At 36.2% G+C, this 26,356-nt stretch overlaps 3 protein-coding genes across 11 annotated transcripts; all 3 read left to right on the top strand.

Moving 5' to 3' along the window:
• The first annotated feature begins 1,042 nt into the window (after nucleotides 1-1,042).
• On the top strand, nucleotides 1,043-3,723 carry LOC118030769 (beta-fructofuranosidase, insoluble isoenzyme CWINV1). Of its 2 annotated transcripts, none has more exons than XR_012170141.1 (5): nucleotides 1,043-2,361; nucleotides 2,556-2,714; nucleotides 2,819-3,057; nucleotides 3,138-3,244; nucleotides 3,343-3,481. XR_012170141.1 is itself a non-coding variant. In XM_073409934.1 (5 exons), the coding sequence occupies exons 1-5, from the start codon at nucleotides 1,516-1,518 to the stop codon at nucleotides 3,550-3,552; spliced, it is 1,545 nt and encodes a 514-aa protein (XP_073266035.1). In that variant the 5' UTR covers nucleotides 1,048-1,515; the 3' UTR covers nucleotides 3,553-3,723. The 2 variants fall into 2 exon arrangements, 1 of the variants encoding a protein (XP_073266035.1); XM_073409934.1 differs by having other exon boundaries at nucleotides 1,048-2,361; nucleotides 3,154-3,244; nucleotides 3,343-3,723.
• A 6,398-nt stretch (nucleotides 3,724-10,121) lies between these two features.
• LOC118030777 (RHOMBOID-like protein 12, mitochondrial) lies at nucleotides 10,122-14,814 on the top strand. 2 transcript variants are annotated; one of them, XM_035035035.2, is made up of 9 exons: nucleotides 10,122-10,566; nucleotides 11,332-11,452; nucleotides 11,855-11,974; nucleotides 12,741-12,851; nucleotides 13,210-13,254; nucleotides 13,716-13,820; nucleotides 13,931-13,972; nucleotides 14,094-14,221; nucleotides 14,384-14,814. In XM_035035035.2, exons 1-8 carry the CDS (start codon nucleotides 10,205-10,207, stop codon nucleotides 14,181-14,183), a joined length of 996 nt encoding a protein of 331 aa, XP_034890926.1. In that variant the 5' UTR covers nucleotides 10,122-10,204; the 3' UTR covers nucleotides 14,184-14,221; nucleotides 14,384-14,814. The 2 variants fall into 2 exon arrangements, with proteins under 2 accessions (XP_034890926.1, XP_034890925.1); XM_035035034.2 differs by having other exon boundaries at nucleotides 14,094-14,814.
• Nucleotides 14,815-16,895: 2,081 nt separating this feature from the next.
• On the top strand, nucleotides 16,896-26,114 carry LOC118030767 (uncharacterized). Of its 7 annotated transcripts, none has more exons than XR_004684379.2 (7): nucleotides 16,896-17,171; nucleotides 19,340-20,393; nucleotides 21,058-21,252; nucleotides 21,945-23,191; nucleotides 24,096-24,326; nucleotides 25,042-25,151; nucleotides 25,755-26,114. XR_004684379.2 is itself a non-coding variant. In XM_035035018.2 (5 exons), exons 2-5 carry the CDS (start codon nucleotides 19,895-19,897, stop codon nucleotides 24,123-24,125), a joined length of 1,971 nt encoding a protein of 656 aa, XP_034890909.1. In that variant the 5' UTR covers nucleotides 16,896-17,171; nucleotides 19,340-19,894; the 3' UTR covers nucleotides 24,126-24,492. The 7 variants fall into 7 exon arrangements, 1 of the variants encoding a protein (XP_034890909.1); XR_004684376.2 differs by having other exon boundaries at nucleotides 24,096-24,429; XR_004684377.2 differs by having other exon boundaries at nucleotides 24,096-24,429; nucleotides 25,670-26,114.
• Nucleotides 26,115-26,356: the final 242 nt, after the last annotated feature.

Genomic DNA, 26,356 nt, shown 5'->3' with positions numbered 1-26,356 from the left:
AATTACTATACGTTCATGGTGTTGCTCTCACAATTTCAGAGTCCATGATGATTGGCTTGTGAGCAGCATCAAGAATAGGCCCAATTAGGCAGGAATTCTCCTATACCACCATTTTTCAAAGGCACCGTGGCCACCTGTTGAAAGGTGGAGAATGAAACTGATACAATTTCCATCTTGGGAAACTAATTAAGGAATCACTGACAGATTCTGCATGTGTGCGGTAGTAAGGTTGAAATGTTGTCATTGATCTGTCACAAGAGATGCAATCATACTCTCGAACGATGGCAAATGAGCTCCTGAGCGTTAAAAATGTAAAATCCTGCATCTATCTATGGTGATTAATGATCTTATAAAAAGACTTGATCTTTTTTTAATAGCAAAACCATAAAAAATATTATTCTAGTAAATAATATTTTCACTCACAATCTACAGTGAGAAGGACAAAATTATAAAAACAAAGTTTTTAATCCCTCTTGTTTTAAAATTTTGGTAATAGTTACATTAAATTTTTCATATTCCCATGAACTTTTCTTCCCTGTCCACCTGTAAGAACCCATTTTCATTACGGGGAAGCGGTCACAAAGTCTCAAGTCTATTTCTAACAATTTTTTATAGCAATTTGGATTAAACTACTGAATTCCTGGAATCTTAACCCCCCCCCCTCCATAGACTGAAAAATATTTAATTATTTTAAAAATATTGAATTTAAAAATGCAAGTTGAAAGTTCAATTCACTTGGTAGAAACAGAAGGAGAAAATCGGCAGAGAAACCTATGTTCTATTGGACTTGCACTAGGCTGTTGACCTGAAAACCTTTAATGGAGATATCTGTTATTTGGGTGGTTGGATTCTGCGTTTTGTTGGTTGACCATGGAGTCCAAGCCTCCCATCAAAGTAGCAGAAACCTTCAGGAAACAGACCAGCCATACAGAACTGGCTATCACTTTCAACCTCCAAAAAACTGGATGAATGGTACGCCTTCACAGTTTTCATTCCATGTGTGTTCCTCTCTTTATTATTCTTTATGGCATTTCCTAATCTCTGATCTCTTCTTCTGTTGCTTCTTTTTTCTTGCACCATTTGGCATGTTATGGTGGGAATTTTGCACTGCAGATCCCAATGGTAAGCTCTCTTGTTTCTCTCATCCTACTGTTTTCCTTTATGGTTAAAATCATTTTTCCCCAGTATACTCTTTTGAATTAGATTCATGCATTAATTGTCAAACAATGTAATAGGATAGATATATCAAAGACAAATTGCCAATGCTTTTTGTCAGAATGTGCATTCTTGACCTGATTATTCCTTAGGAAGCTCTCTTGTGAAGTAAGAGCATGCCTGGTACCTTTTCTTCTCCAGATTTTCCCTCTTCTTTGTGTTTTCCTAGCTAGTTATTTCTTCTGTGGTTTGTTGTGTGGCATACCACAGTGATAGAGAACTGACATTATGAGTTCCAGCCAAACATTGTAGACAAAATATACATCATGGTCTAATTAAGATTTATCGCTCACAGGACCAATGTACTACAAGGGAGTATACCATCTGTTTTATCAGTACAATCCAGATGGAGCAGTATGGGGGAACATTTTATGGGCTCATTCGGTGTCATATGATCTTGTCAATTGGGTTCATATTGATCATGCAATTTATCCAACGCAGCCTTCTGACATCAATGGTTGCTGGTCCGGCTCCACCACAATCCTTCCTGGGGAAAAACCTGCCATTCTATACACTGGAATCGACACTAAGAATCATCAAGTTCAAAACCTGGCGGTGCCTAAGAATCTGTCTGACCCTCTGCTGAGGGAATGGATAAAATCACCTTATAATCCCCTAATGACTCCTATTGATGGCATTGATCCTGATCTTTATAGAGACCCAACAACTGCTTGGCAAGGCCCTGACAAGATTTGGCGAGTTATCGTTGGAAGTCAGATTAATGGTCATGGAAGAGCAATTCTATATCGAAGCAAAGATTTTGTTAACTGGACTAGAATGGACAGCCCACTTCACTCATCAGGAAAAACTGAGATGTGGGAGTGCCCGGATTTCTTTCCTGTCAGTACCAGCAGCACAAACGGAGTTGATACCTCTTCCCAAGATAAATCTACCAAGCATGTGCTTAAAGCAAGCTTCAATCATCATGACTACTACATATTGGGAAGTTATATGCCTGAAAATGACAAATTTTCAGTCGAAACTAACTTCATGGACAGTGGTGTGGATCTGCGGTATGATTATGGTAAATTTTATGCTTCGAAGACATTTTTCGACGGAGCTATGAACAGGCGAATTTTGTGGGGATGGATAAATGAGTCTGATAGTGAATCAGATGACATCAAGAAAGGCTGGTCTGGACTTCAGGTAATGTCAAGCTTATATCACCTGTACTTGTAGAATCAGCCTAGAATTGTTTCGAAACAGGAGAACATTTACTGGAAAAATGATTAATCAACATCCTTGTTTCCTGGTAGAAATGAATCATGTCACAGAACTTTCAGTCTTGCATGCAAAAAACTTTTGAACACCATATAACAATGTGTGTATTTTGCTTCCAGTCAATTCCTAGAACTGTTCTTCTTAGTAAAAATGGAAAGCAATTAGTACAGTGGCCGGTTAAAGAAATCGAGAAACTACGTTCCAAGAACGTGAGTTTCCATGATAAGAAGCTGGAGTCTGGATCAGTACTCGAAGTTCCTGGTATAACAGCTTCTCAGGTAATTATGAAATTGAGTCTGAATCACTGGCTATGCCTAATGACTCGTTAAGATTATTTATAGTTGAAATAACTATGTTTCTTTTTCCTGTTTTCCCATTGAAGGCTGATGTAGACGTTTCATTTGAGTTGCTCGATTTGGAAGATGCCGAGATACTGGACCCAAGCTGGACTGATCCCCAACTGCTTTGCAGTCAAAAGAAAGCTTCTGTTAGAGGCAAGCTTGGGCCATTTGGATTATTAGCCTTTGCCACCAAGGACTTAACAGAGCAAACTGCAATCTACTTCAGAATATTTAGAAGCAATCACAAATATATTGTGCTCATGTGTAGTGATCAAAGCAGGTTAGTTATACGACTTGTCTACAAGGAAGCTACCATTCCAGTTTTTCTTGCAATTAAACTGGCATGACCCTCAACTTCAGATTTAAATCTCAACAGGTCTTCTGTAAGAGAAGAGCTTGATAAAACCACGTATGGAGCTTTCATAGACATGGATCCTCGCCATGAGAATATTACACTGAGAAGCTTGGTATGTTGAGTGGAAGAGATGCTCGTTAGCTATGTGACAAACCACATATTTTGTTATTGCTATGTGGTTGAGTTTTGTTGATGTGATTCTTTTTGTAGATTGACCACTCAATAGTTGAGAGTTTTGGTGGTGAGGGAAGGGCTTGCATCACTGCTAGGGCTTATGCAGAGCTGGCAATTCACAAGCAAGCATACCTATTTGCATTCAACAATGGTACTTCAAGTGTCAAGATCTCAAGGCTTCATGCCTGGTCCATGAAGAATGCTCAGATTGTTTCTACCACGAAACGAAGGAAGCCACACCTTTAGTTTGAAGAGCTACTGTTGTTAACGAAGCAGAGTTAGATGACATAAAAAGCAAAACAACAAACAAATTTCTTCCTTTTCTTTTGAAGTGTTAACAATTCTTGAATTTAGATTTAATTTTTATCCAATTCTCCTTTTTTTTTTTAATTGAAAATGCATCACCCACTGACCTGTAATATTTGTCCATCTTGTGTTTTCTCCAAGTTTTCCTTGGATTCCTGCTCGACTATTTCATCCATATAGAACCTCAAACGGTGTGGTTTTAAGTGATCTATGGTAGTTGTATTTGATGGAAGAAATATTTTACACAATGTTCTGTCATTTTATTAATCAATTAAGCTATACATATATAGATTTACAAGAAACGATCAAAGCCTAAATACAGGGAAGGATAAGTTACAAGAACAAAGATAAGTGCTGTTGCTGAATACAAGGAAATTCAAATATGGAAGACTTGATCTTCAGCTTGATAATGTCGATCTTCAGAAGACTTGATCTTCAGCTGGATAATGTTGATCTTCATTCTAATATGCCCCCTCAAGATAGGCCACGACTAGAAAGGCCAATCTTGCTCCGTAAATCTTGAAAGCGAGAACGAGGAAGAGGTTTTGTGAGCAGATCAGCAAGCTGATCTGCTGAGGAGACGTGAGCCACACGTAGAGCACCAGTCTGCACTTGATCACGTATGAAGTGATAGTCAATGGCTACATGCTTCATCCTTGAATGAAATACCGGATTGGAGCTTAGTTGTGTGGCTCCTATATTATCACAGTAGATGACAGGAGTGTGAAGCAAGGTAATGCAAAGTTCTGAGAGCAGTGAACGAATCCAGCACAATTCAGCTGCAGTAGCAGCAACTGATCTGTATTCTGCTTCAGTAGAGGATCTGGCTACAGTTTGTTGTTTCTTGGAGCTCCAAGAAATGAGATTGTTGCCAAGATAGACAAGGTGGACACTAGTGGAAGTGTAGTCATCTTTGTTACCTGCCCAGTCAGCATCCGAGAAGGCTTGAAGAGAGTCTGAGAAGGCATGCAGGGCGAGTGGAGAATTTCGTTTAAGAAGAAGTCCTTCATGGGATGAGCCACTTAGATAACGCAAAATTCGTTTAACACAATTCCAGTGCTCATCAGTTGGGGCGTGCATGAACTGAGACATTCGGTTGACAGCAAAAGAAATATCTGGACGTGTGAGAGACAAGTATTGAAGACTGCCTACAACTGTTCTGTACTCTGTGGGATCTGATAGAATTGTTCCTGCTGATAATGTAAGTGAAGAGGAGTATGTGGGCAGTGGAGTAAGAACAGGTTTAGACATGTCCATATGTGTTTTAGCAAGTAGCTCCTTGATATAGCGACGTTGAGACAGAAGAATGCCTTGACTTTGAGGAATGACTTCTACACCAAGGAAGTAGGAAAGGTTGCCAAGATCTTTGAGGGAGAACCTGTGTGCTAAACAATCAACAAACTGTGACACAAGATCTGAATTATTACCCGTTAGGATAATATCATCTACATATACTAAAAGATATAACAACTTTGTGCCAGTTTGCAGAATGAAGAGAGAAGTATCAGAGTGTGAATTTCTGAAACCAGATTCCATGAGAAATTTACGTAACTCTTGATACCAAGCCCTTGGAGCTTGTTTGAGTCCGTAGATAGCCTTATGAAGTTTACACACATGAGTGGGATGATCGGAGTCAATGAAGCCTGGCGGCTGAGCCATGTAGACTGTTTCTGTCAAGGTACCTTGGAGAAATGCATTGTTAATGTCTAATTGTCGAAGAGACCAACCATTGGCAACGGCAACACTGAGCACAAGACGAATAGTGGTTGGCTTAATTACTGGACTGAATGTCTCTAGATAATCCACACCTGGTCGTTGATGAAAGCCCTTGGCTACAAGCCGGGCCTTGAATCTGTCAATTGAGCCATCAGGATGGCGTTTGATGCGAAAAATCCATTTGCAGCCTACAAGGTTTGTAGCAAGAGATGGAGAAACAAGTTCCCATGTTCCATTGCGAACAAGAGCATTGTATTCTTCTGACATAGCAGTTCTCCAGTTGGAATTTTTAAGTGCCTGGGCAACAGTGGTGGGTTCTGAAGTAGGTGATGAAATGACTTGTGTATGAAGTTTTAGTTTCTGAATTGGTTTGAGGATATTATTTTTGGCACGGGTAGTCATGGAGTGACAGGGAGGTGGTGGGGAGGCTGGGTGTGTAACAGAGGAGGGTGGTATTGGAGATGCAGCAGATATGGGTGGGATTGAAGTAGCAGCAGCAGGAGGCAATTCTGGAGCAGTGATGACTGGAGTGTAAGAAGACAGCTGAGATGGAAGAGGAACTGAGACTTTAATAACTGGGGGTAACCATGACACTGCAGTGGTTGAATTGGGGCGTGGAAGTGTGCTGTGAAGATGAGTATAAGGAAAAACAGATTCAACAAACTGGACATGACGAGAAATAAAAGTTTTTGAAGTAGATGGTTCAAAACAAAGATATGCATGCTGTGATAATGAGTATCCAAGAAAAACACAGGGTTTGGATTTAGGTTCTAATTTGTGGGACGAATATGGACGAATCCATGGATAGCATAGGCAACCGAAACTTTTTAACTTGGAATAGTTGGGTGCTGTGTTGAAAATTAATTCAAATGGACTAGAGAGATTGAGAGATGTGGTAGGCATCCTATTAATAAGATACACAGCAGCACTAAATGCATGATTCCAGAATGTTAATGGAAGGGATGCATGTGAGAGTAGCGTGAGTCCAGTCTCAACAATGTGACGGTGCCTGCGTTCAGAATAGCCATTCAATTCTGGGGTATGAGGTGGTGTGGTCATATGAGTGATCCCTGCTGTAGAGAGAAAATTTCGAAGGCTAATAAACTCCCCCCCATTATCAGTGTAGAGAGTGACTATACTGTGCTTGAAATAATTCTCAACAATGGCTTTATATCGTGTGAAAACATCATGAACATCAGATTTTCGTTTAAGGGGATAAAACCAGACATATTTGGTGAAATGATCAACAAATATGACATAGTATTTAAAACCTGCAGAAGACACAATTGGAGAAGTCCAAACATCGGAGAAAACAATTTGCAATGGATGTGTAGAGACAAGAGTGGAAGTAGAGAATGGCAACTTATGACTTTTATTGCAAAGGCAGGCATTACAGGAGAAATCAGAAGTGATAGATGCAGATGATGCTAAATGAGAATGAGTGAGAACATGTTTTAAAATAGGAAATGCTGGATGTCCTAAGCGACTATGCCAGATTGCAGATGTGGTTTTGGTAGTAGAGAAGGCGAGAAGTGGGGGAGATTGTGGTTTTGAAGCCGGCCATTCATACACTCCATCCTTAACACTGCCTTGAAAGAGAATTGCCCCCGTTTGAAGATCCTTCACAAAGAACAGAGAAGGTAAGAATTCGACAGAAACATTATTAGTGACACAAAACTGATAAACAGAAATCAAGTTTCTTTGCATAGTTGGTACACATAGAATATTAGACAATGTAAAAGATGATGTAGGAGAGGATAGATGTGTAGAACCGGTGTGTGTAATTGGAAGATTGGTTCCATCGCCTATCATCACATCATCTGATCCACTGTAAGGAGAGTGCAGGGATAAATTTTCCAAATCTGCTGTTACATGATGAGAGGCACCACTGTCAAGTAACCATGTAGGAGAGGTTGATGAGTTGTTGGCAACAAAGTTAACTCGTGGCTGCCAAGAAGAAGAAGAGTGTTGGGAGGCTGAAGATTCAGTATTTGTGGCATTTGTTGGAACTAGCTGAAATGATGGGCAGCGTTTGGCTGTATGACCCTGAATGCCACATATTTGGCAGAAGCCTTGATATGGGCGCTGAGGAGGACGAGCAGGTCGATAATTAGGACGATTGAATGTAGGCCTGAAAGTACTGGGAGGAGAAGAACGCCAGAAATGAGAATTAGCAGATGATGGAGAAGGAGGGCGAAAGTTGAAGGATGAACGAGTATTACACCATGTAGGAGAACTCTTTTGTGTAAGATTGGCAGTAATGGGAAGGGGTGTTGCATGGGAGGATGACATGGCTTCAAAAGAAAGAAGCTTTTCATGCAGTTCATCAAATGAAATAGAAGTATCACGTGCTTGAACTGCACGAACAAGCTCTTTATAGTCATCATCAAGACCATCCAAGATTGTATCAGTGAGGTCTTCGGGATCCATGGGTGCACCTAATATAGCCAGTTCATCAGCAGTGGCTTTGACAGAGTGAAGAAATTCAGTAATAGATTGAGATCCTTTGGATGGATGTTTGAGCTGGTTTTTAATTTGCTTGATACGACCACGTGAAGGTTTAGCATACGTGTTGGCCAAGATATTCCAAGCTTCTTGAGCAGTATTTGCACAAGCAATGAAAGGAATGATCGTGGGAGAAAGAGATCCTATCAAGGCATTAAGCAGAAGCTTATCCTGACGAATCCAAAACTTATGAGAGGGATTTGTTATTGTGACATTGTCTACAATAACAGGATTGGGAGGGCAGGGAGTGGATCCATCGATGTATCCAATAAGATCATATCCAATGAATAAGGTTTCAAACTGAAGTTTCCAGGAAAGGTAGTTTGTGGATGTGAGTTTGAGAGGTGTTTGTGCAGTGGTATTTATTGTTATAAGAGAAACTTCTTGGTGAGGAAGGCTGGAAGAAGAGAAGGTAGTTGCTGAGTCGATTTGTGTTGTCATGTTTTTTTGTGTTGAATCAAAGAATCGATAGTTTGTAACAGAAGAAAGAAGAGCTAATGAAGAATAGACTTAAGCAGCTCTGATACCATGATGGAAGAAATATTTTACACAATGTTCTGTCATTTTATTAATCAATTAAGCTATACATATATAGATTTACAAGAAACGATCAAAGCCTAAATACAGGGAAGGATAAGTTACAAGAACAAAGATAAGTGCTGTTGCTGAATACAAGGAAATTCAAATATGGAAGACTTGATCTTCAGCTTGATAATGTCGATCTTCAGAAAACTTGATCTTCAGCTGGATAATGTTGATCTTCATTCTAATAGTATTATACCACCACCTGGCCATTAGCAACCAAGAGCACCAAATCCTAGGGCCATCACCTGCAAAACAGTGTAGCCAGGCACCTTTTAGGGTTTTTTTAGTTACTTCAGCTGACCGCCAGTCCGAGGATGGCAGGCAGAGGACCCGGCCCCTGAGACCTGAACAATTCTTGCCAAAAATTATTGGTGAAGGCGGAGTCCTTGTTAGTTATAAAAGAATCAAGCAGCCCATGAAGTTTTAGAACACGATGAGAGCAAACTCAAGCTACAATGGAGAGAAAACCTAAGCTACCTACAGAGCAGTATAACGATGCCCAATAGCCATAGAATGAGCGTGTTTAGAACGTTTGCCCACTGCTAACATAATTACAGGGCGGCGGTTGGACAAGGGAAGCCCCTCAATGAAGTCCATGAATATGAATTCTTGTTGAAGGTTTATCAATCTGGGGCAATTGGTCCTTGCCGCGCCATGGCTTCATGGCTTTATCATCGAAGGTACAGTAGTCCTGCGCAACAATTCCTTCATGCTCTGTTCTGGAAGAAGTAATTATTTTTATTGTATTATTTGTTTAATTGTTGAGATTTACAAGAATTGTTTGATTTAGAATCTCAATTTGGATTTTACAAGCTAGGTAAGTTTTAATAAAATATCTTGAAGGATTTAGGTCTAGAACTAATATAAATATAAATATCTATTTTTTTTATTAAAAATTAATGAATTAAAATCTTTTTAAATATATCATAGTTTTCTCTGTAATTAAGAATTGTAATTATAAGATCATAGTTTCAATGAAAAGATGCTCGTCGTAGAAAGACTAGTTAAGTCAATTGTCACGAAAACCCACAATAAGTTATCTATTTATCTTATATTGCATTTTCATAATTCTTTTTAATATTTATTTATCTCGCACTGCCTAGCTTGTTCATCAATTGTTAATTTTACAAAACTAAATTATAATTGTTAAATGTAAAGCAGAAGGATTAGATTAAAAAAAAAAAAAAAGAAGAAGCATGCATTTGACAAGAAAAAATTGAAGGACTCGGAACAAAAAAAGAAGGATGCAAATAAAAAAAAATTAAGGTGGATAAAAAAGTTTGAAGATCCTTAAAAAAAAAAAGAGGATGCGAATGAAAAAAAAAACTTTGGGTGGAAACACTATTTATATAATTTCTTAGAAAAGAAAAGAGATTGAATTTTTCTAATAAAATAATTCTTTAATTTCTTTATTTTAAAAAATCTAATTTTAAGTTTTATATTTTTTTATTGCAATTTCATCCGTTAGTTTTTTGAATCACTTTTTTTTCCTATCTAAAATATCTTTTATTTCCAATCGATTTTTTCAATCTTATTTTATGAATAAAATTAAAAGTGCTTTTCAAAAGGATCATGACAGTCAACGTTGGTCAAAACACTCATTTATGATTTTCAGAAACAGAAATACTAACTTACATGTCATTAAAAACTATAAGGACTGAATTATAATTTACTCCACTAACTATAACTATAAGCAAAGAATTTCCCATCTTGTTTCATTACAAAAGCCTCTCCCAACCAAAACCTAGAAGAAGAAGAAGAGAAGAGGAAGAGAGCATCAAGAGAAATGCAGAGACTCCTTTCTCTTAGAAATGCCTCATCAAACCTCCCCAAAAAACTCACATGCAATTCTTCCCTTCTCCTCAATCACCCTTATAAAACCTTCACAAAACCAATCCACCATTACCAAAACCATATTTTAAGCTCCTCTTTGTCAATCCATTCATGTCAATCATATTCATACCACCATCTTCCAGCTAAAACTCTCCATGGATTTCTCTCAAAACATTTTTTGTCCATTTTATCGAACACCCATTTCAGGGTTTCAACCAAAAATCTCACAGATTGCAAAGTTGGCTTCTTTATAGCTCGGTTTGCTAGAGGGTATTCTTGGTCCAACCTAAGTCTTGGTTCTAATCGCCGTGGCTGGTAACTTGCAATTTTTTTTCTGTTGCTTCTGCTGTTTTTGAGAAAAATGTCAAGAAAAAGCTTGAGTTTTGGTGCGATTTATTTTATTAGATGAATAAAAACAATTACTGTCATTTGATTTAGATTACTTATCTTGTGAGTTGTGATTATAAAAGATTCGTGATTTAGGTTAGAGAGATAAAGCATTAGCAGTAGCCAGTAGCTCTGGCTCAGAAGTAGAGTACGTGTCAACTTTTGGATTGACACCTTCAAAGCCGTAGCTGTTTTCACTGTTCACAAAAGCTCTCACTCTTAACCAGAAATCCATATCTCTCTCTCAACATAGCATTTTGAACTTAGCTCTTAAGGATGGTCATATAAGGTGTGATTTTGTATTGAGCATTTCACTTTAAGCAACCCCCTTGCTAGGAATTTCCTTAACGAAGGCTTATTACTAAATGGTCATTTTAAACCTTGCAAGAGAGGAAAACTTTACATTTAGAGAGTACTGTTTTTGGTTCCGAGCATCCTAGTCCTTCAACTGGAGGATAAGAATCTCCATCATTATACTAAAAAAATTGCCTCTTATTTTCTGCATTAAACTATGTTTGTAGAAGGTGGAAGAATATTTGGTTTGGTCTATTGGAATAACATCACAGTTTTGGTTTTTCATTTCATATTAATGCTTAAAGAACAGATGAGATTAATTATTACAAGGCATTTCTTCTTCTTAGACAAGCCATAATTCTTCATGCTTGTCAATCATTTATTTTCTGCTGTTCGTAGGAGATCATGGTTCAATCGACTATCTGCTGATAATGTGGTTCTGGGATTGATCATAGCCAATGCAGCCGTTTTTATGTTATGGAGGATTGAAGATCGAAAGTTTATGGTGGAAAATTTTATGGTGGGTCCTTTGTTTCATGATTAAATGGTACCAAGTATCAGGAGTAATTGATACCACGCAGATTTTGTTTGCTAAACTCATTAGGTGCTGCCCTCTCCTTAAAGTGCTGGATGCAGAGGCTAACCCTTGACAATTCTTAATAGAAGTGCAACATTTAGCTACACTATAAGCATAGTTTTTTTTGCATTATCGGCGAAAGAATTCTTCAGTGAAAAAAATGTTTATTTTCACAGAGTATGCAGGCTAATTTTCTAGCTGTAGATTGTCATGTGACTATAGAATAGAGAATCCAAGAGGAATTCTTTGAAGAATGGCACTTAAAAGATGACTCAGTGTTTTAAACTATCAGTGGTCTGTTTTAAACTCCATTGCCTACTGACTCATTTGATGTGCTCTGAGCAGATTTCATTGGACAATTTCAGAAGTGGGCGTATTCACACCCTTGTTACTTCAGCATTCAGTCATATTGATATTGGGCACATTGCGTTTAACATGATTGGACTTTACTTCTTCGGGACAAATGTATGTTCACATTCCTTGGCATTTTTTCTTTGTTACAACCTTTTGTTCCATTAACCACTGCTGTTGAGTTGGTTACTTTTTTATGATTTGAAACCTGATGAGTTTGGAGAATGCAAACCATACAAAGTATCATTATATTCCTTTGTTATGACTTTCATTCAAAGTTACACTTAAATATGTTATCTAGAATGATAAGTCACTGATAGGTTCTAGATTCCAACATTCTTGTGTTTTATCATTGGTCCTGCAGATTTTTTTTCTGGTATAGGCTGTTAATTTTTCACCAATTATATGTATGATGGATGGTTCATTATAGCAGATACTTTGTATAAACTATTACCTTTAATTATTATAAATTTTGCATTGGCTAGTGAAATCCAATGCTTCTTGAATATGATAAAATGTTTTTGTTCGTGCTAATTGTTTAAATATATTGCTGAAAGTCCATAATTGAAATTGAGCAAATAAAATTTTCAAAAGGAGAAGAAATAGTTTTTCTCATATTGAGACTCAATCAACCCAAAACCAATTTAGGAGGGGATATTTAAAAATATTCTAGCAAATTATTGCATTCTAGATTCTTCTCCAGTAATCGTGATGATATTATCTTATAACTTGCAACAATAAAATTTCCAAAATATTTTGCACATGCAGCATGTGTCTATCTTGTTTTTGCGCATTTTCTGTTGGACGAAGTATTCTTTATGAGTCCTAAAAAATGTATTTGGCTGTGCTGTCTTTTGTTCTTTTATTTCTTACTGCCCAGATTGCAAGGACTTTTGGACCTGAATTCTTGTTGAAGTTGTATCTAGCTGGAGCAATTGGTGGCTCAGTGTTCTACTTGCTGCACCATGGCTACATGGATTTATCATCGAAGGTACAATAGTCCTAGCCACAATTCCATTATGCTTTGTTATGAAGCAAGTTATGGGAATGATTACTTTGATGGTTTTTATTTTATGAAAATGCGCTTCACTGAAATGTAGATTTTGGCATATTTTTTACTACAGGTTAAACTATTTGACCTGATTTTTTATGAAGTTAACTAACAGAATAATATACGGTTGTGTGGATGATGACTTGAAAATTCCATTCCATGTGTTAAATAAAAACACATGTAATTTGTGTGCTATTTGATTATTATTGTTGGAATTCTATTTTTAGGATGCAATGATTTTGATGATTTTCCCTAACCTGAAATCTTTGACTCTGTTCCCTATTTTTGCTATCTGCAGGGACAGGGAATGTGGGTGATGGATTCTTCAAGGACTCCAGGATTGGTATGCTTTTGCAACTCTTTTTTATCAGATTTCTCTTCTTTCTATTTACATTTTTCTTCAATTATTCAAGTCAAACGATGCTTGAATCCTTGTCCCTTGACTTCTCTCATCATTAGCATGACATTACTGTTCATTAGGATTGTTCCTCTGATACTTTGACCCTGTGAACTAATTAATAAATAGCTAGTCGACAGCTAAAAGATTGAAATGAAGGAAAATTTATCATGAAATTTGACAAATGCCAACAATAAATTCAGTGTGGCATTTTTTGGTGGCAAAATTGTTTCACTTCCTGTTATATATTTTTTAAATTAGTTTCTTGACTCAGAATAATGAACAGCTTCTCCTCTCATTTCTGGCCACTTTTCCGTGTTTGTTCCAGAGATAGGAGGAGAGTAACAAAACCTGGATCAGTTTTTCATCATCGAAGGTTGACTAACGAGTATGCTTGTGTCGTTTAGGGGGCTAGTGGGGCTGTCAATGCTATCATGTTGCTCGATATATTCTTGAATCCAAGAGCTACTCTATACTTCGATTTTATCATACCAGTTCCAGCAATCTTACTGGTAGGCTCCTTTCAATGAACAATCCTTTTTTTTTTTCAACCCAAGAAGTAAGTTTATTCAAGCTCATTTTCAGATGCTTACCATATTATTTTTGACAACTGTCATTCTAGGGTATCTTTTTAATTGGGAAAGACGTGTTGAGGGTAATGGAGGTACATGGATATTAATCCTATGATTTTTTCCCCTTCCTTTTACAAATCTTTTTTTTTTTTTTTTTGAAAGATTTCAACCCAAAGCAAGCTAAAACGCTGGGTTTCACTTTTGTTTTTGCAGGGAAACAGTAACATCTCAGGAGCAGCTCACTTGGGAGGTGCTGCAGTTGCAGCAATAGCTTGGGCTAGAATTAAGCGAGGACGATTCTGACTACTGGATAAATCTACTAATTTCCGATTCAATCTCTGGTTGACCAATAGGCATTCCTTTCCAAATTTATTGCGTCTTGGGTTGCATTACAGATTGATTGTTAGTAGTGATAAATTTACCATATTTCCTGACGCTGTTCATGCCTTAGTATTGTTTAAGAATTTGAAGTCTCACACTCTTCATCTCCTTTTTTCTCCCAGTTGACAGGTAGAGAAATAGATGAGAAGACAATGTGGGGTCTTCCCTCTGCTAAGCTTGAGCTGTGAATAACTTAGTTTATGGGGCTAGGCCTGCAAGTTCTTAGTTTTGATTGGTATCCAAAACACTAGTGGAATCTTGGCAGCTGGGAGAGACGATTCAATGTTATAAAAATAGGCCTTCCTCATGAACAACCAGAGCAGTGCCATTCTTTTTAATTTCTTTCAGCAAATGAATAGGAAAGCCAACTAATCTATAAGCGTGAGAATACAGCTTCCTCAACTTTTCGGCTTTGTCTCTCATGCTTTGTTTAATCAACTCTCTGGATTGCACCTATCAAAGCTCCAAGCGAAGTGAGTGGCTTTATTGGTCCACCACACGATCCCTCTTTGCTGCCAATCTCACAAATGTATTGAGAATATATGGTTCTCCCTCCCAATCATAGTTACTCGCATTTTATAATCACTCTGCTTACTTGCCAAGTTATTTATTAAATGAAAGATACATGATTTTTTATAAAGATAACAATATACTTTATAAGTTGTGATTATATTATAATATTAGTAATTCTAACATAATTACATAGTAATTAGTCAAGTTAATGAACGATAATATAAATAATTACTTTCTGAAGGCATAATACTTGGGAAGCTAGAGAGGGTTGGAAACAAATCGAACAAGATTTAGGATTAGGGTACAAAAATAAATATAGAAAATTGAAAAATATCTATTATAAAGAAAAGAGATGATTATAAAAAAAGAATAAGAGGGCTCCAGTGATTCACTGTGCCATCTTTTTGTTTTTCGTCCCTAGGATTTTTTTCATTTTGGTTTTTCATTTTATTTGATCCTTTAATGTTGCATTGATTTGATATTAGCCATGATGATTTGGTTTTTATGGGGATTTAACATTGTCGGGAAGTGTTTCATTACTTGGTTGATGCTTAACTTAACGAAACAAAATTAAATTTTATTGATTCAAAAGTATTAAAGGGACAATATTTAAAGCTTGAACAGGTGTCTAGTATTTTTTTTATATATAAAATTAGGAACTGGTTTGCATGAATAGGGGAAGAGTTTATGTTTGTTTTTCTTGTTACTTATCATTTCACTTTGTATTTATTTAGGATTTGACTCAATGATTTATTTTGGTTGCTTAGATTTGAAGTTCCTACAATATTGAGGAAATTAAAAAATATCTTGGTGTTTGGTTAATCCTCAATTTAGAAGAATAACATAAAATAATTTTATGTAAAATAGTTAAAGTTTAAGGGAGCAAGATTGAATCTAAAATAAATATTGTAGGGTAGGGTAGACAAGAAGGGCAACTTGGTTGACATATGCATTGCTCGTATGGAGGAAACCTGCCACATTCTAGCAATGCGTGTGGCTTCCTCCAAAAGTCAAACACTGGCTTTGTTGATGGTGTTGGAAGCGATGTGTTGAGGTTATTTAAGAGAGGTGACACATGTTGGTAGATGAGTGACAACATGGTGATGACATGATTTTTTTTCTCCTCTCTGTTTTTCTCATTTATCTTATTGGAATTCGTGTGAAATAGGAAAAAATGAAACTTGTCATTTTGGTTTTATGGTAAATTTGGTCCTTATTTTTTTATTGTTACTTTTTTACTTTGGGTTCTTTTTGAAAAATTGTTTTTTCTTTTAAATTTTATCATTCGATATTAGTTTTTATTGAGAATTAGGCTTCTTGAATTTTTTTAATTGAGTTATCACAGTCTCATGACCTGGCTCACAAGTTTGAAAGTTTAACATGGGTTAACATCAATTTTTTTAGATCTTTTTTTTTTACATTGATTTTCTTTTTAAATTTCATCCTTCAATATTAGGTTTGTTTAAAATTAGGTTTTTTTATTTTATCTGCTTTCCTTTCTATGAGGTTAACATTGATTTTTTTTATCTTTTTTTTTTTACATTGATTTCTTTTAAAATTTCATCTTTCAACATTAGGTTTGTTGAAAACTGATTTTGTTATTTTATCTGCTTATCTAGGTTTTATGACCTAAGTTATGAATTTGAAAATTACTCCAGATCGAGTTGAATAATTTTTTAGATCATTTTTTAAGATTTGAGTATTTTTTATTTCATTCTTTAATATTTAATTTGTTTGAGAACTGAGTTTTATAATTTTTTTTTTGTTATCTTGTTTGCACACCTGGCTCACGAGGTTAGACATACTTATTTGATTTTATTGGTGTTTTATTTTTTCTAGGTTTTTTTTGTTGATTGATTTTTTTTATTTTATTCTTTCACTTTTAGATTATTGAGAATTTTATATATTTATTTTTTAGGAGGTTATTATAATTTTATAAATCTGGTTGTGCTGTAATTTTTTTTGTTTTTTATTTTATTTTTTTAATATTAAATTGTCTTAAAATTGAGTTTTTTAATATACGCTTTTTTGTTTTTATGTGCAGAACAATGTGATCACGTTTTCTTTTATGTATTGATTTTTTTTTTTATTCTTTAAAATACAGTATTTTCCATGTAAATATTTTTTCCCGGCCGCGACTTAGCGCGAGCCATTATCTAGTATTTCTCTGAAAGCTTTAAAAGGAACAAAAAAAAGGAAAGAGCAAAGGCACAAGACGTCTAGAAGAAGGGAGTAAAAAGAAAAGAGACAAGTAGAAAGAGAGATGAAAAGGGAGCTGGGTTAGATTCTCAAATGAGCAAAGAGAGGAGAAAAAGAAAGAGGAAAAGGAGAAATTAGTGAGAATGAAGAAGGGAAGAAGATAAAAGAAGCAAAAGACAGCAAATAAATCTGAGGGAGGTATGGATGCAGTTTACTGTTAATTGTTTTTTTAATGACATTCTTGAAGTTAGAAATTTTAGATTTTTAAAACCTTTAAACGTGTTGTGCTTTTGATTAGTCATGGATCAAAAGGGTTTGTTTTGTTTGTTAAACTTGGTTAAGAAATGAAAAAAGATGCGGAGAATAGTTGGTTTGTTTGTTCTTCGAAATGAAACTGCATAAAGTTTGGAGAAGGTGATGAACTTTGGTTCTTAAAGTTTATGAAATTATAATCTTGGTGGTTGTAATTTGTAAAGTGACACTTTGGTCCTTAAAGTGGGAATAAGTTTAACGATTGCCATGATGTTTATAAATAGATTTCTATCATCAATTACGATTGCTATGGATATGTGTCTGCAATCAAGAAGAAACTGATGTCCAGGAATGGATGATATGTGGAAGTAATTCTCTTAATAAGGTCAGTAAAGTCCTTGTGTCATTTTGGGAGACATGTATTGTACTCAAGATTTGGACATATTTAGGAACAGGAAACACTTCTTTTACTTTTTGGAGTTTTAGATGAAGATTCATGGCTGAAGCAGAGCTTGTGATGAACGGAATATCAGCAAACATGTCAAGTTAGTATTAACAATTTAGGAGTTCGGTAATGGAAGAATTGTGCTGATATGTTATTCAAAAACTGCAAAGTTTACATGGCTGGAAATGTTATCGAATCCGGTCTCTTTTTTTATATACATACATGTATAGGGGGAGGCAGTGAATCTTTTTGAGGTGTTTGCAGGCTGTTTGGACGGCTGCATATAGCATTAGTTACAGGACTTGCTAAACTTTGAGTGTAACGTATTTATGGATGAAAAGTAATCGTTTTAACTCAAGTTTACACTCCAAGAGATAGATAGATTCTTGAGCTTCCTAGGGAAAAAAACAAGAAGGTTATGTCTGACGGTGAATGGTTTTGTTTAGTTGACAGGTAAGCCTAATATCATTGCATGATCATGAATAGGTTTCTAGCCACTGGATTAAGATGAATGTGGATATGCTGAACAATAAAGGAGTTGAGTTTTATAGAAGAGCACACGCACAATGTCTCGCAATAAAAATAGAAATGGTGGCTTTAAGTGGTGAGAGGAAAACTTTTAGTTCATGCCTTTTGATTTCATTAAAACAAGCTCCATTTCAAAATTTAACTATTAAAGATCTAGATTCTATGGAATTTCAGAAGATAACGGGGAGGGTTATTGAATTTAAAAGAAAATCTCAGATGTTTTCAGTGGGGGGGCAATTTTTTTTACTCTTTTTTTTTTTTTTTTTTGGGGGGGGGGGGGTGGTGTTGAGGTCCAAACTGATTTTCATGTGCTTATTAACGAAATGTAATGAAAGGGGTATCAGTTCAAACAGGCAATAGAGTTATTGTTTTTAAAGGATTCGTTTTTCAAATCACAGGAAGCTTTCACTTTATACTTTTCTATGTTGTTCATAAAATCATGTTCGTTTTTTATATATAGCTATTGTTTAAATAAATGTAATAATTTTTTTATTTAATATCATTGTTTTATTTAAATAAAACTAAATTTCAATAATGTGGACAATGCACATGGTAAAAATCACTAGAGTGAGTGCGTGCAAAGAATGCCCTATGGATATTTAAAAATATAAAGATTAAAATTATAATATCACATTCTTTCTTCTTTTTTAAACTCACAGTTTTCTTTATTCTCACGCTGAGTTAAACCCAACCAAGTCTACCTCAGAATTCAAGGAATCCACAATCCCCCCCCCCCCAATTCACTCTCCAATACAATCAAAGCTCTAATAAACATTTGAATTCTCTCAACATTAACTAGGGTTTGCATCTGCTGTTTCTGTTTATGTTCTCTCTAACTCTTCCTTCTTCATTGATTTATTTATTTCTAATATTGTAAAGAAACTGTCTATTGAATTTTAACTAACATCCGTATTTAATTTTCCTGCATTATTGAACATTGCTTTCTTACTTTCCAATTTTGTTGAAGATGATCTTGCTGTGTTTTTTTTTTTTTTAGCATGTTGAGATGTAATTGGTTGGTGTATGCAATTCCACATTCATAATTAATTCACATCAATATTTTGATAAAAAAAAAAACCCTTTCTTCTGTGTTTTCAAGATGAATTCGTTAAGCACTTATTTAATTATTTCATTTCCACAGGCAGTTCTGTAAAAAAATTGAGGGAGGCTTAGGAAAAGTTGTTGAAATTCTCCAATATGTATGGTCAAGGCAGTTCTAATCCCCAGTCTGGCAGCCAAGGTCCTCAAACACCAATTGCCCCTCCATACTTACACCATCCACCTCCGCTCCCCCACAGTTTCCAACAAGGCCCTCTACCTCCGCCACCTCCTCACACTAGTCAGCCAAGTTTGCCTGGATATCAGCATGTTTCTATGGCCCAACATCTTGCAGTTCAGCAACTTGAACCTGGCAGGATGCCTAACCCGGGTCAGCCTTATTTGCACTCTTCTGCAACAGTTCATGGAAGTGCTCCCACGCCACATGTTTATGCACCTGCGCAGAAAAATTCACAGCATTCTTCCTATTTAGCATCGGTGCCTCCCCCTCCCCCTCCCTTTGGTTCACACCGTCCTGAAATGTTACAGGCCTCACTGCCTTATAGAGGTTTGCCTCCTCCACCACCTTCACAAGGTCAGGGGTTTTATAAATCTCCAGTTCATTCGTTGCCAAAACAGCTAGCTGGTGTGCAGGGTCATGTTCCCCCCCCCACCCCCCCCACCTCTTCCTCCAACTTCCAGTTTCCTGACTCCTGCTCTCTCTGGGAGTTCTGCTGAGCCTCACGTTGGAAACCCTCAAATGCTTTCCACAGCTCCTCCCCCACCACCACCACCACTGCCCCCACCACCGACCTCTTCTGCACCACCCATTCCACCTCAGCATAACTCCCACATGATGCCATTATCTGCACCCGTGCTAGATGGTTCCATTCCACAATTTTACTCTGATTTTGCTTCCAATTCCTCAAAACCTTCTGGTGATAAATTGGGCCCTGCTAGTTCCGCCAATGAAGTCATTCCTCTCAATCAAGGCGGACATAATGTTATCATGCATGATGACAACTTATATCTGGAAGGTGGAAGTGGTGCTGGGGTGTGTTTTAAATTGGATGAAGGAAAGGCTTTTTCTGAACCCAGTCATTTGATGGATGCAGTTGGATCCCACATGTCTTCTGACTCTGATATGGAGATGGAAGGTTAGTACCTTATTGGAATTTTCTCAGTCTACTTCATAAGGTGTTTGTTTTCTAATGTTTGCTAAGTTAATTATGTTTCTCATATGTCTCTATCCCTCTCTTTGAAGCACATAAATCTCATAAAACCTATGATCTGCTGTTTATGTTAATTTTTCAATGTTAAAGAGAAAATTAGATGCCTGACTGTTTCTCATTTACATCATGATACTGATGTATGACCAAGATGCAAAATATCTATGATTCTTGGAAATTTGTTGTTTCTGTCCAATTTTTTTTAAAGAAATCTTTCCTTGGTTTTGTTTTATTGATTTATTTATTTAAATTCAATCTTAAACTTAAGGTAATTTATCTAGTGGATATGGTTTGCTGTTTGGTTGTTGTATGTCAATGTGACACCAAGCAGCTACTCCCCATGCTATTTTGTCTAGAAGTAATAGATTGGTGCTGTGGATGATGTTTCATTGAAATGCTTGTTAGTTTGTAGATGAAAAGATTTCATATTGAATGACCTGAACAGATGATCCAATTTGGAGAAGTTTTTGTAACTGTTTATTTTATTTGTATGTACTTTTATGGACGAGTCATATTTTGTATTTGCATTGCGGGTATTAGTGATTCATTCACCTCATCATTTGTTTCTCACTCATCGGCGAGTTGTTTTCAGATGACATTACACAGTCTGACAATGACCAGGCAGTAAATTACCCTATTGGAGGTCAAACTCACGGTAATCATTTGATAGCTGGAGCATTTGATGTAAGAGAGCAGTTGCATGAACTGCAGAGTTCAGCACAATCTGACGCTTCCACAATGGTTTTATCTCTCTCTGGCTCCTCAAGGCTGAATAATGGTGAACAAGGTAAATGTTTCACCCACACACTAGTTTTCCCTACTTGGACAGTCTCTTCCTAATTTTTCTCCTTAGATAACTAGCTTGGATCACCACAACATCAATATCATCATTAGAACAACACAAACAAAGACAAAGGGATATATTTCATCCAATGGGATTTTAGGAAACACCTAATTGATTGTCAAAATAAAGTATCAATACATTATTATATAGTTTAGAAGTGATATTAGTAGCTTATTTTATGTTATTTAGGGTTTTATCTAGTGTATAAATAAAAAGTATGAAAAAAAGAGGAAATTAACCTATATTTTAGGATTCATTATAAAAAAGCTTATTTTTTAGGAATTAATAATTCCTTTGTAATTTTACCAATATTGTTCTTTTTCTGAATTAGAGATGGGATTGGATTTACTTATTAGTATTGGTAGTATACTATAATATTAGCATTGTATTAAGGGTATAATAGAAAATCAAAAGTTTTTAAGTAGTTCGTGCTTTTATATATATTATGGATTATATATTGCAAAGCTTTAATAGCACATGTCTGTGCTTATATTGAGTTATTTGCTGGCCTGAAACTTTAGAACGTTTATTGTTGTGTGGTTCTCATGTAGGTTGCTCATGTTAGTTGTACAGGAATAACCTGTACACCTGTTCCATGCCCTTAAGTTTAGAGTTAATCTTGTTTCCAATTACAGGCTCAAAACTCATCAATTGTTATAACCAATTGACATCTGGGGAGTCAGTTTCTGAAGTTCATAGCCCAGTCATTAATTCAGCAGGAGCTGATGAAAAAAGTTCATTAAGGATCATGGCAGCTGCTGGATGCATCAATTCTGATAAATATTCTGGTGAAGTTTTTAAAGGCAGCAGCCCATTCAAACTTGTTCAAGATTATGCTTCTGAGGATTGCTCAGAAAATAATGAGGAGCCCTGTTTGAAAGATGACATTCCTAAAACTGCCTCAGACTTGGTTACTGTTGGCTCTGAATATCTGCAGCAGCAGCAACCACCCTATGGTTTGGATCCCTCTGCTATTGATAACGTGTATGGTCTATCTGGGAAGGTGGGTTCTTCATCTAGACTCCCACCAGATATTCTGGACTCAAATCAGCCATCTCACCCGCCAGATTTTGGAGCAAAAAATTCAGCTCACCTGAATTCTTATCCAACTAGTTTTGAGCAGCCACTCAACTCCGAATTCAGTTCTGATGTTGTAAGACAAGAAAAGGTTCCATCCTGTTCTTGTAAGGATGATCATTCTTCATGTTTGAACCATGCTTCACTTGATGGACAAGGTGTCAGTGTTGGAACAAGACATCCAATACCTTCGCCCAATTCTGCCTGGGGGGTTGCACAAATTATTCCTGGCTCAGGAGGTGATCAGTATGATCCGTTTTTAGACAGCATTGAGCCAACTTCAAACTCATTTAAGAGACTTGATCACATTCAGAAGTGGGAATCCATTGACACTGATGTTATGCCGAGGTTTAGTGCCTCAAACAAATCATTGGATGTTGAAGAAAACAAGAAAGAAGTTAGAGGCACTGCAGTTTCCACATCTCTTGATAATGAGGGGTTTGGTGAGATTGCAGATGCAGAAGGGGGTGATGTTGAGAATCACAGCCACAGTACTCCTGTTGTAGTGAATGTGAATCTGGGTGATATGGAGATTGATCAGATTAAGTCTCCAAAGAAGAGCAAAAAGAGCAAGGAGTCCAGATCAATGAAGCTCTTTAAGGTTACCCTTGCAGATTTTGTCAAGGAGGTTTTAAAGCCATCATGGCGACAGGGTAACATGAGTAAGGAAGCATTTAAGACTATTGTCAAGAAGACAGTTGATAAGGTTGCAGGAGCAATGAAGAGCCATCAAATACCCAAGTCCAAGGCAAAAATAGATCATTACATTGACTCGTCGCAACAGAAATTAACAAAACTTGTGCTGGTAAATCCTTCTTTCTCTTACCTTGAAACTGATATGTGAAAGAGTTTTCTCATGACACAAATACACACACAAACAAGCTCATTTAATAATGGTTCCTATTCAAGTGGCAAAGACAGTTGATACTTATATTTATGGCCTTATGTGCATGAAAACAGAAGCTGCAGATGATTAGAAAGGGTTTCTTTAAGAAATATCACACTTAATGCATGTTATCTAGCACTATGAATCTCACATGGTACACATTCAATGATAGGTTTCCCGTAACCTCATGGCTCAGCTTATGATTCTACTGATTGGATCATCAATTTCTTACTACCATAAAAAGTACAATCATTATAGTGGTTATTGTCATTCTAGAACTTAGAAGTCATGGGTGGGAAACAGGCATCGATGTGTGCCTGATGCAGCTTGACAACTTTCCTGTCAATATGCTTCCTCTGCAATCCTGCCCCTTTCCACTGAAGGGAAAGTGCAGAACATGAATTCTTAACCATTAGCCATTTCTATCTAGTAATGTTTTCAGAGGGACCTAGGAGTTAGAATTTGTTGTCGTGTAGTTTTCTTAACTCTCTACAATGAATTGTACAGTTGTATTTAATTTATCAAGGGAAGGTAGGGTTACACCAACAACCTTCCACAAAAATTGTCCCATACTATTGAAAAATCACATAAAGTACAGACACAAAATATCATTCTTAGTGATTGAGACCATCATGAATAGTATTTCAAAATATGATTGAAACTTCTTTGCTGCAAATGGACGAGTTCTGGGACACCAAACAGGGAAATTTGTGGGAGTTGCGACTTCAAAAAGATGTTTTATGCATGATTAGATTCTATATGGTCTTTAATTATGTTCATTTTTTTCCCCTTAGCAATATCATTTTCACATTTTGTTCTGCAGGGTTATGTTGATAAGTATGCCAAAGGGTAAAAGTTGATATCAGCAATGGTTTCTGGTTAAAGACTTTGATTTTGCTTGCTTTCTGGGACTAGTGTCAATGGAGCTGCAGAACAATCTAGAATTGGTTGCAGAGTGCAGAGCTGTGAGAATAGATAGGGAAAAAAATGATGGCATAAGCAAATTCCTTGTATTTTGTGAAGTTTGCACCTGCCAAAAAAAGAACATATTAAGGTCCATGACCAGATGAACTCAGTTATAACATATTCCAACTTCAAGGATATTCGTAGAAGTCTCCAAAATGCGCATGCAATGTGCTTTCTTTAAAAGAAAAGTTGTATGTATTTTTTTATCTGGAGCTATTCTGTACTTATATTTGATCGATTTGTTTGTTGTGTAATCATTGCAAGGAGTGAGGAAGCCAAATTGGAAGCATAAATATAGAAAACTTTAGATTTAGTAAGAGAAAAAAAATAATTCTGGTGTTAATTTGCATGAGATATTCTTAGGGTCCTGAATCGTCTCCTTGATTTGTCATATATCTTGGAATATGATTTTCTAGTCAACTAGAAAAATTGAATTATCCTTCTTTTTTTCCTCCTCAAAGTATTATATCTATGCATGTTATGGACAACTCTAGCGTTTGATTAATAAACAGGTGCTGCAGCGTTAACTTGGACTTCTAATGATAAGACGGATGTACATAATGTTAGCAAGTAACATGTGTTTATTGTCTTTACCGTCCCTAATCACTATAGAATTGCAGTAAAGGTAATAAGCAAATATTTGACTGCAACCATGAATTATGTGACAGTGATTGGTAACTTTGATTTTTTAATCAATTGAAGCATGATCATAGGTCAAATAAATCTATAACTGTAACCATGCATCTGATTGTTGGTTGCACAGATTTTCACTATTTTATCTGATTTGCCCCCCATGTTTGCAGCCCTACTGCAACAGAGAGATCATCGAGCAGTCCTTTTCAAGAATTGGAGCAGAAGCATTCTTCAGAGCTTACAGTCAGCAAACCTCTCGCATGTTCATGTTGTCTGTTCTGTGAGTAGAATCTTTCAGTAGAATTGGATTGTTATAGTGAAATGTGAGATTGATGACTTTATTTAATTACAAGAATTGAGACTTATTAATATATTTTGAATGCATGAGATGCTGCTGTTTTGCTTCTCTTTATTCCTTCCCTAGAATGGTGATGCATACATGTTTTGATGAGAATTCTGGAACATTTTATTCTTGTAAATCATGTTAAATGATGGGTATTTCAATCTTGAATTGGATTGTGACTGGTTGTATGGTTTCTATTTTCCTTTATGTCTGTTAGTTATCTGATATTGTGATGGCTTCCTTATTTTAATTTTTAATTCATAAAGTGACCTTGATGTTTTTTCAATAAATGCTTCCTGCTCAACCTTTGTTGTCGGTTTCTAACATAAATTGTAATCTTGGTCGAGGAAATATCCTGAGAATTGTGAGTGTGTTCGGGATCAGCGAGATGAAATCAAGTTACATTGGATTATTAGTTACTGTATGCTTTGACAATGAACTGGAATTTCATTTAGGTTTGTCCAAGTTACAGTGCATCATCTGCATTGGAATGCTTTGTTGCTTACCAGTAATACAGAATTTGACATCTTTCAACTGCAGTGGAGCTCGTTACGCGAACCCCTTGTTCTTACATCTTACACGAAGGGAAGAAAAAAGAAAACCCTTTGGAGCAATGTGGGTGGGTGGCGATTGTAGGAAGTTTTACATCTGGCCTTTCTCTGTAAATATTTCAGTTAAGGAACCTGTTAGGCATGCATGTGAATTATGAGAGAAAGGCTGCCGGAGCTTAGGATCTTGCAATAAGTAAAATGCAACTGTTGGCTCTGCCGTACTGGACATGGAATCAGAAGCTTTTTAGTTTCATATGATTACTCTTCTTTATTTCCTTTCCTTCTTTTTTCTTTTTACTGTGACAGTGTTAGATGTTAATATTATGATGTTACAAGATGGTTTTTGTTACTTTTTTTCTTATTATATTTTAATTATTCTAGAAAAAATATATATTATTAGAAGAGAAATTACATGAAGAATACGGTAACTTTGGAAGCCATGCAAGAGGAGAAGGAGGAATTGGAATCAAAGTCAACACAAGGGCATTCCAATCTTAAAAGTGTTTAAGAAATAAATAACATTAAGTTGTTTTGAGAAAACAAAAATTTTGAAAATGTTTAGTGATACATCAATTATAAAGTTGTTGCTTT

The sequence above is a fragment of the Populus alba genome, chromosome 6, assembly GCF_005239225.2.
Source record: "Populus alba chromosome 6, ASM523922v2, whole genome shotgun sequence".
In the NCBI taxonomy this organism is placed as follows: Eukaryota; Viridiplantae; Streptophyta; class Magnoliopsida; order Malpighiales; family Salicaceae; genus Populus; species Populus alba.
Note: the sequence above shows the minus strand (reverse complement) of the source record. Positions and strands in the feature narration are given on the sequence as shown.

Bases quoted from the DNA above. Each gene is read 5' to 3' on its own strand.
- LOC118030777 (XM_035035035.2), top strand. From the start codon at position 10,205: ATGCAGAGACTCCTTTCTCTTAGAAATGCCTCATCAAACCTCCCCAAA. The intron at 11,453-11,854 runs GTGGGTCCTTTG...TGCTCTGAGCAG, and splicing joins TTATGGTGGAAAATTTTATG to ATTTCATTGGACAATTTCAG. The intron at 13,255-13,715 runs GTATGCTTTTGC...TGTGTCGTTTAG, and splicing joins CTTCAAGGACTCCAGGATTG to GGGGCTAGTGGGGCTGTCAA.
- LOC118030769 (XM_073409934.1), top strand. From the start codon at position 1,516: ATGTACTACAAGGGAGTATACCATCTGTTTTATCAGTACAATCCAGAT. The intron at 2,715-2,818 runs GTAATTATGAAA...TTCCCATTGAAG, and splicing joins CTGGTATAACAGCTTCTCAG to GCTGATGTAGACGTTTCATT. The intron at 3,058-3,153 runs GTTAGTTATACG...AAATCTCAACAG, and splicing joins ATGTGTAGTGATCAAAGCAG to GTCTTCTGTAAGAGAAGAGC.
- LOC118030767 (XM_035035018.2), top strand. From the start codon at position 19,895: ATGTTCCCCCCCCCACCCCCCCCACCTCTTCCTCCAACTTCCAGTTTC. The intron at 20,394-21,057 runs GTTAGTACCTTA...AGTTGTTTTCAG, and splicing joins CTCTGATATGGAGATGGAAG to ATGACATTACACAGTCTGAC. The intron at 23,192-24,095 runs GTAAATCCTTCT...TTTGTTCTGCAG, and splicing joins AATTAACAAAACTTGTGCTG to GGTTATGTTGATAAGTATGC.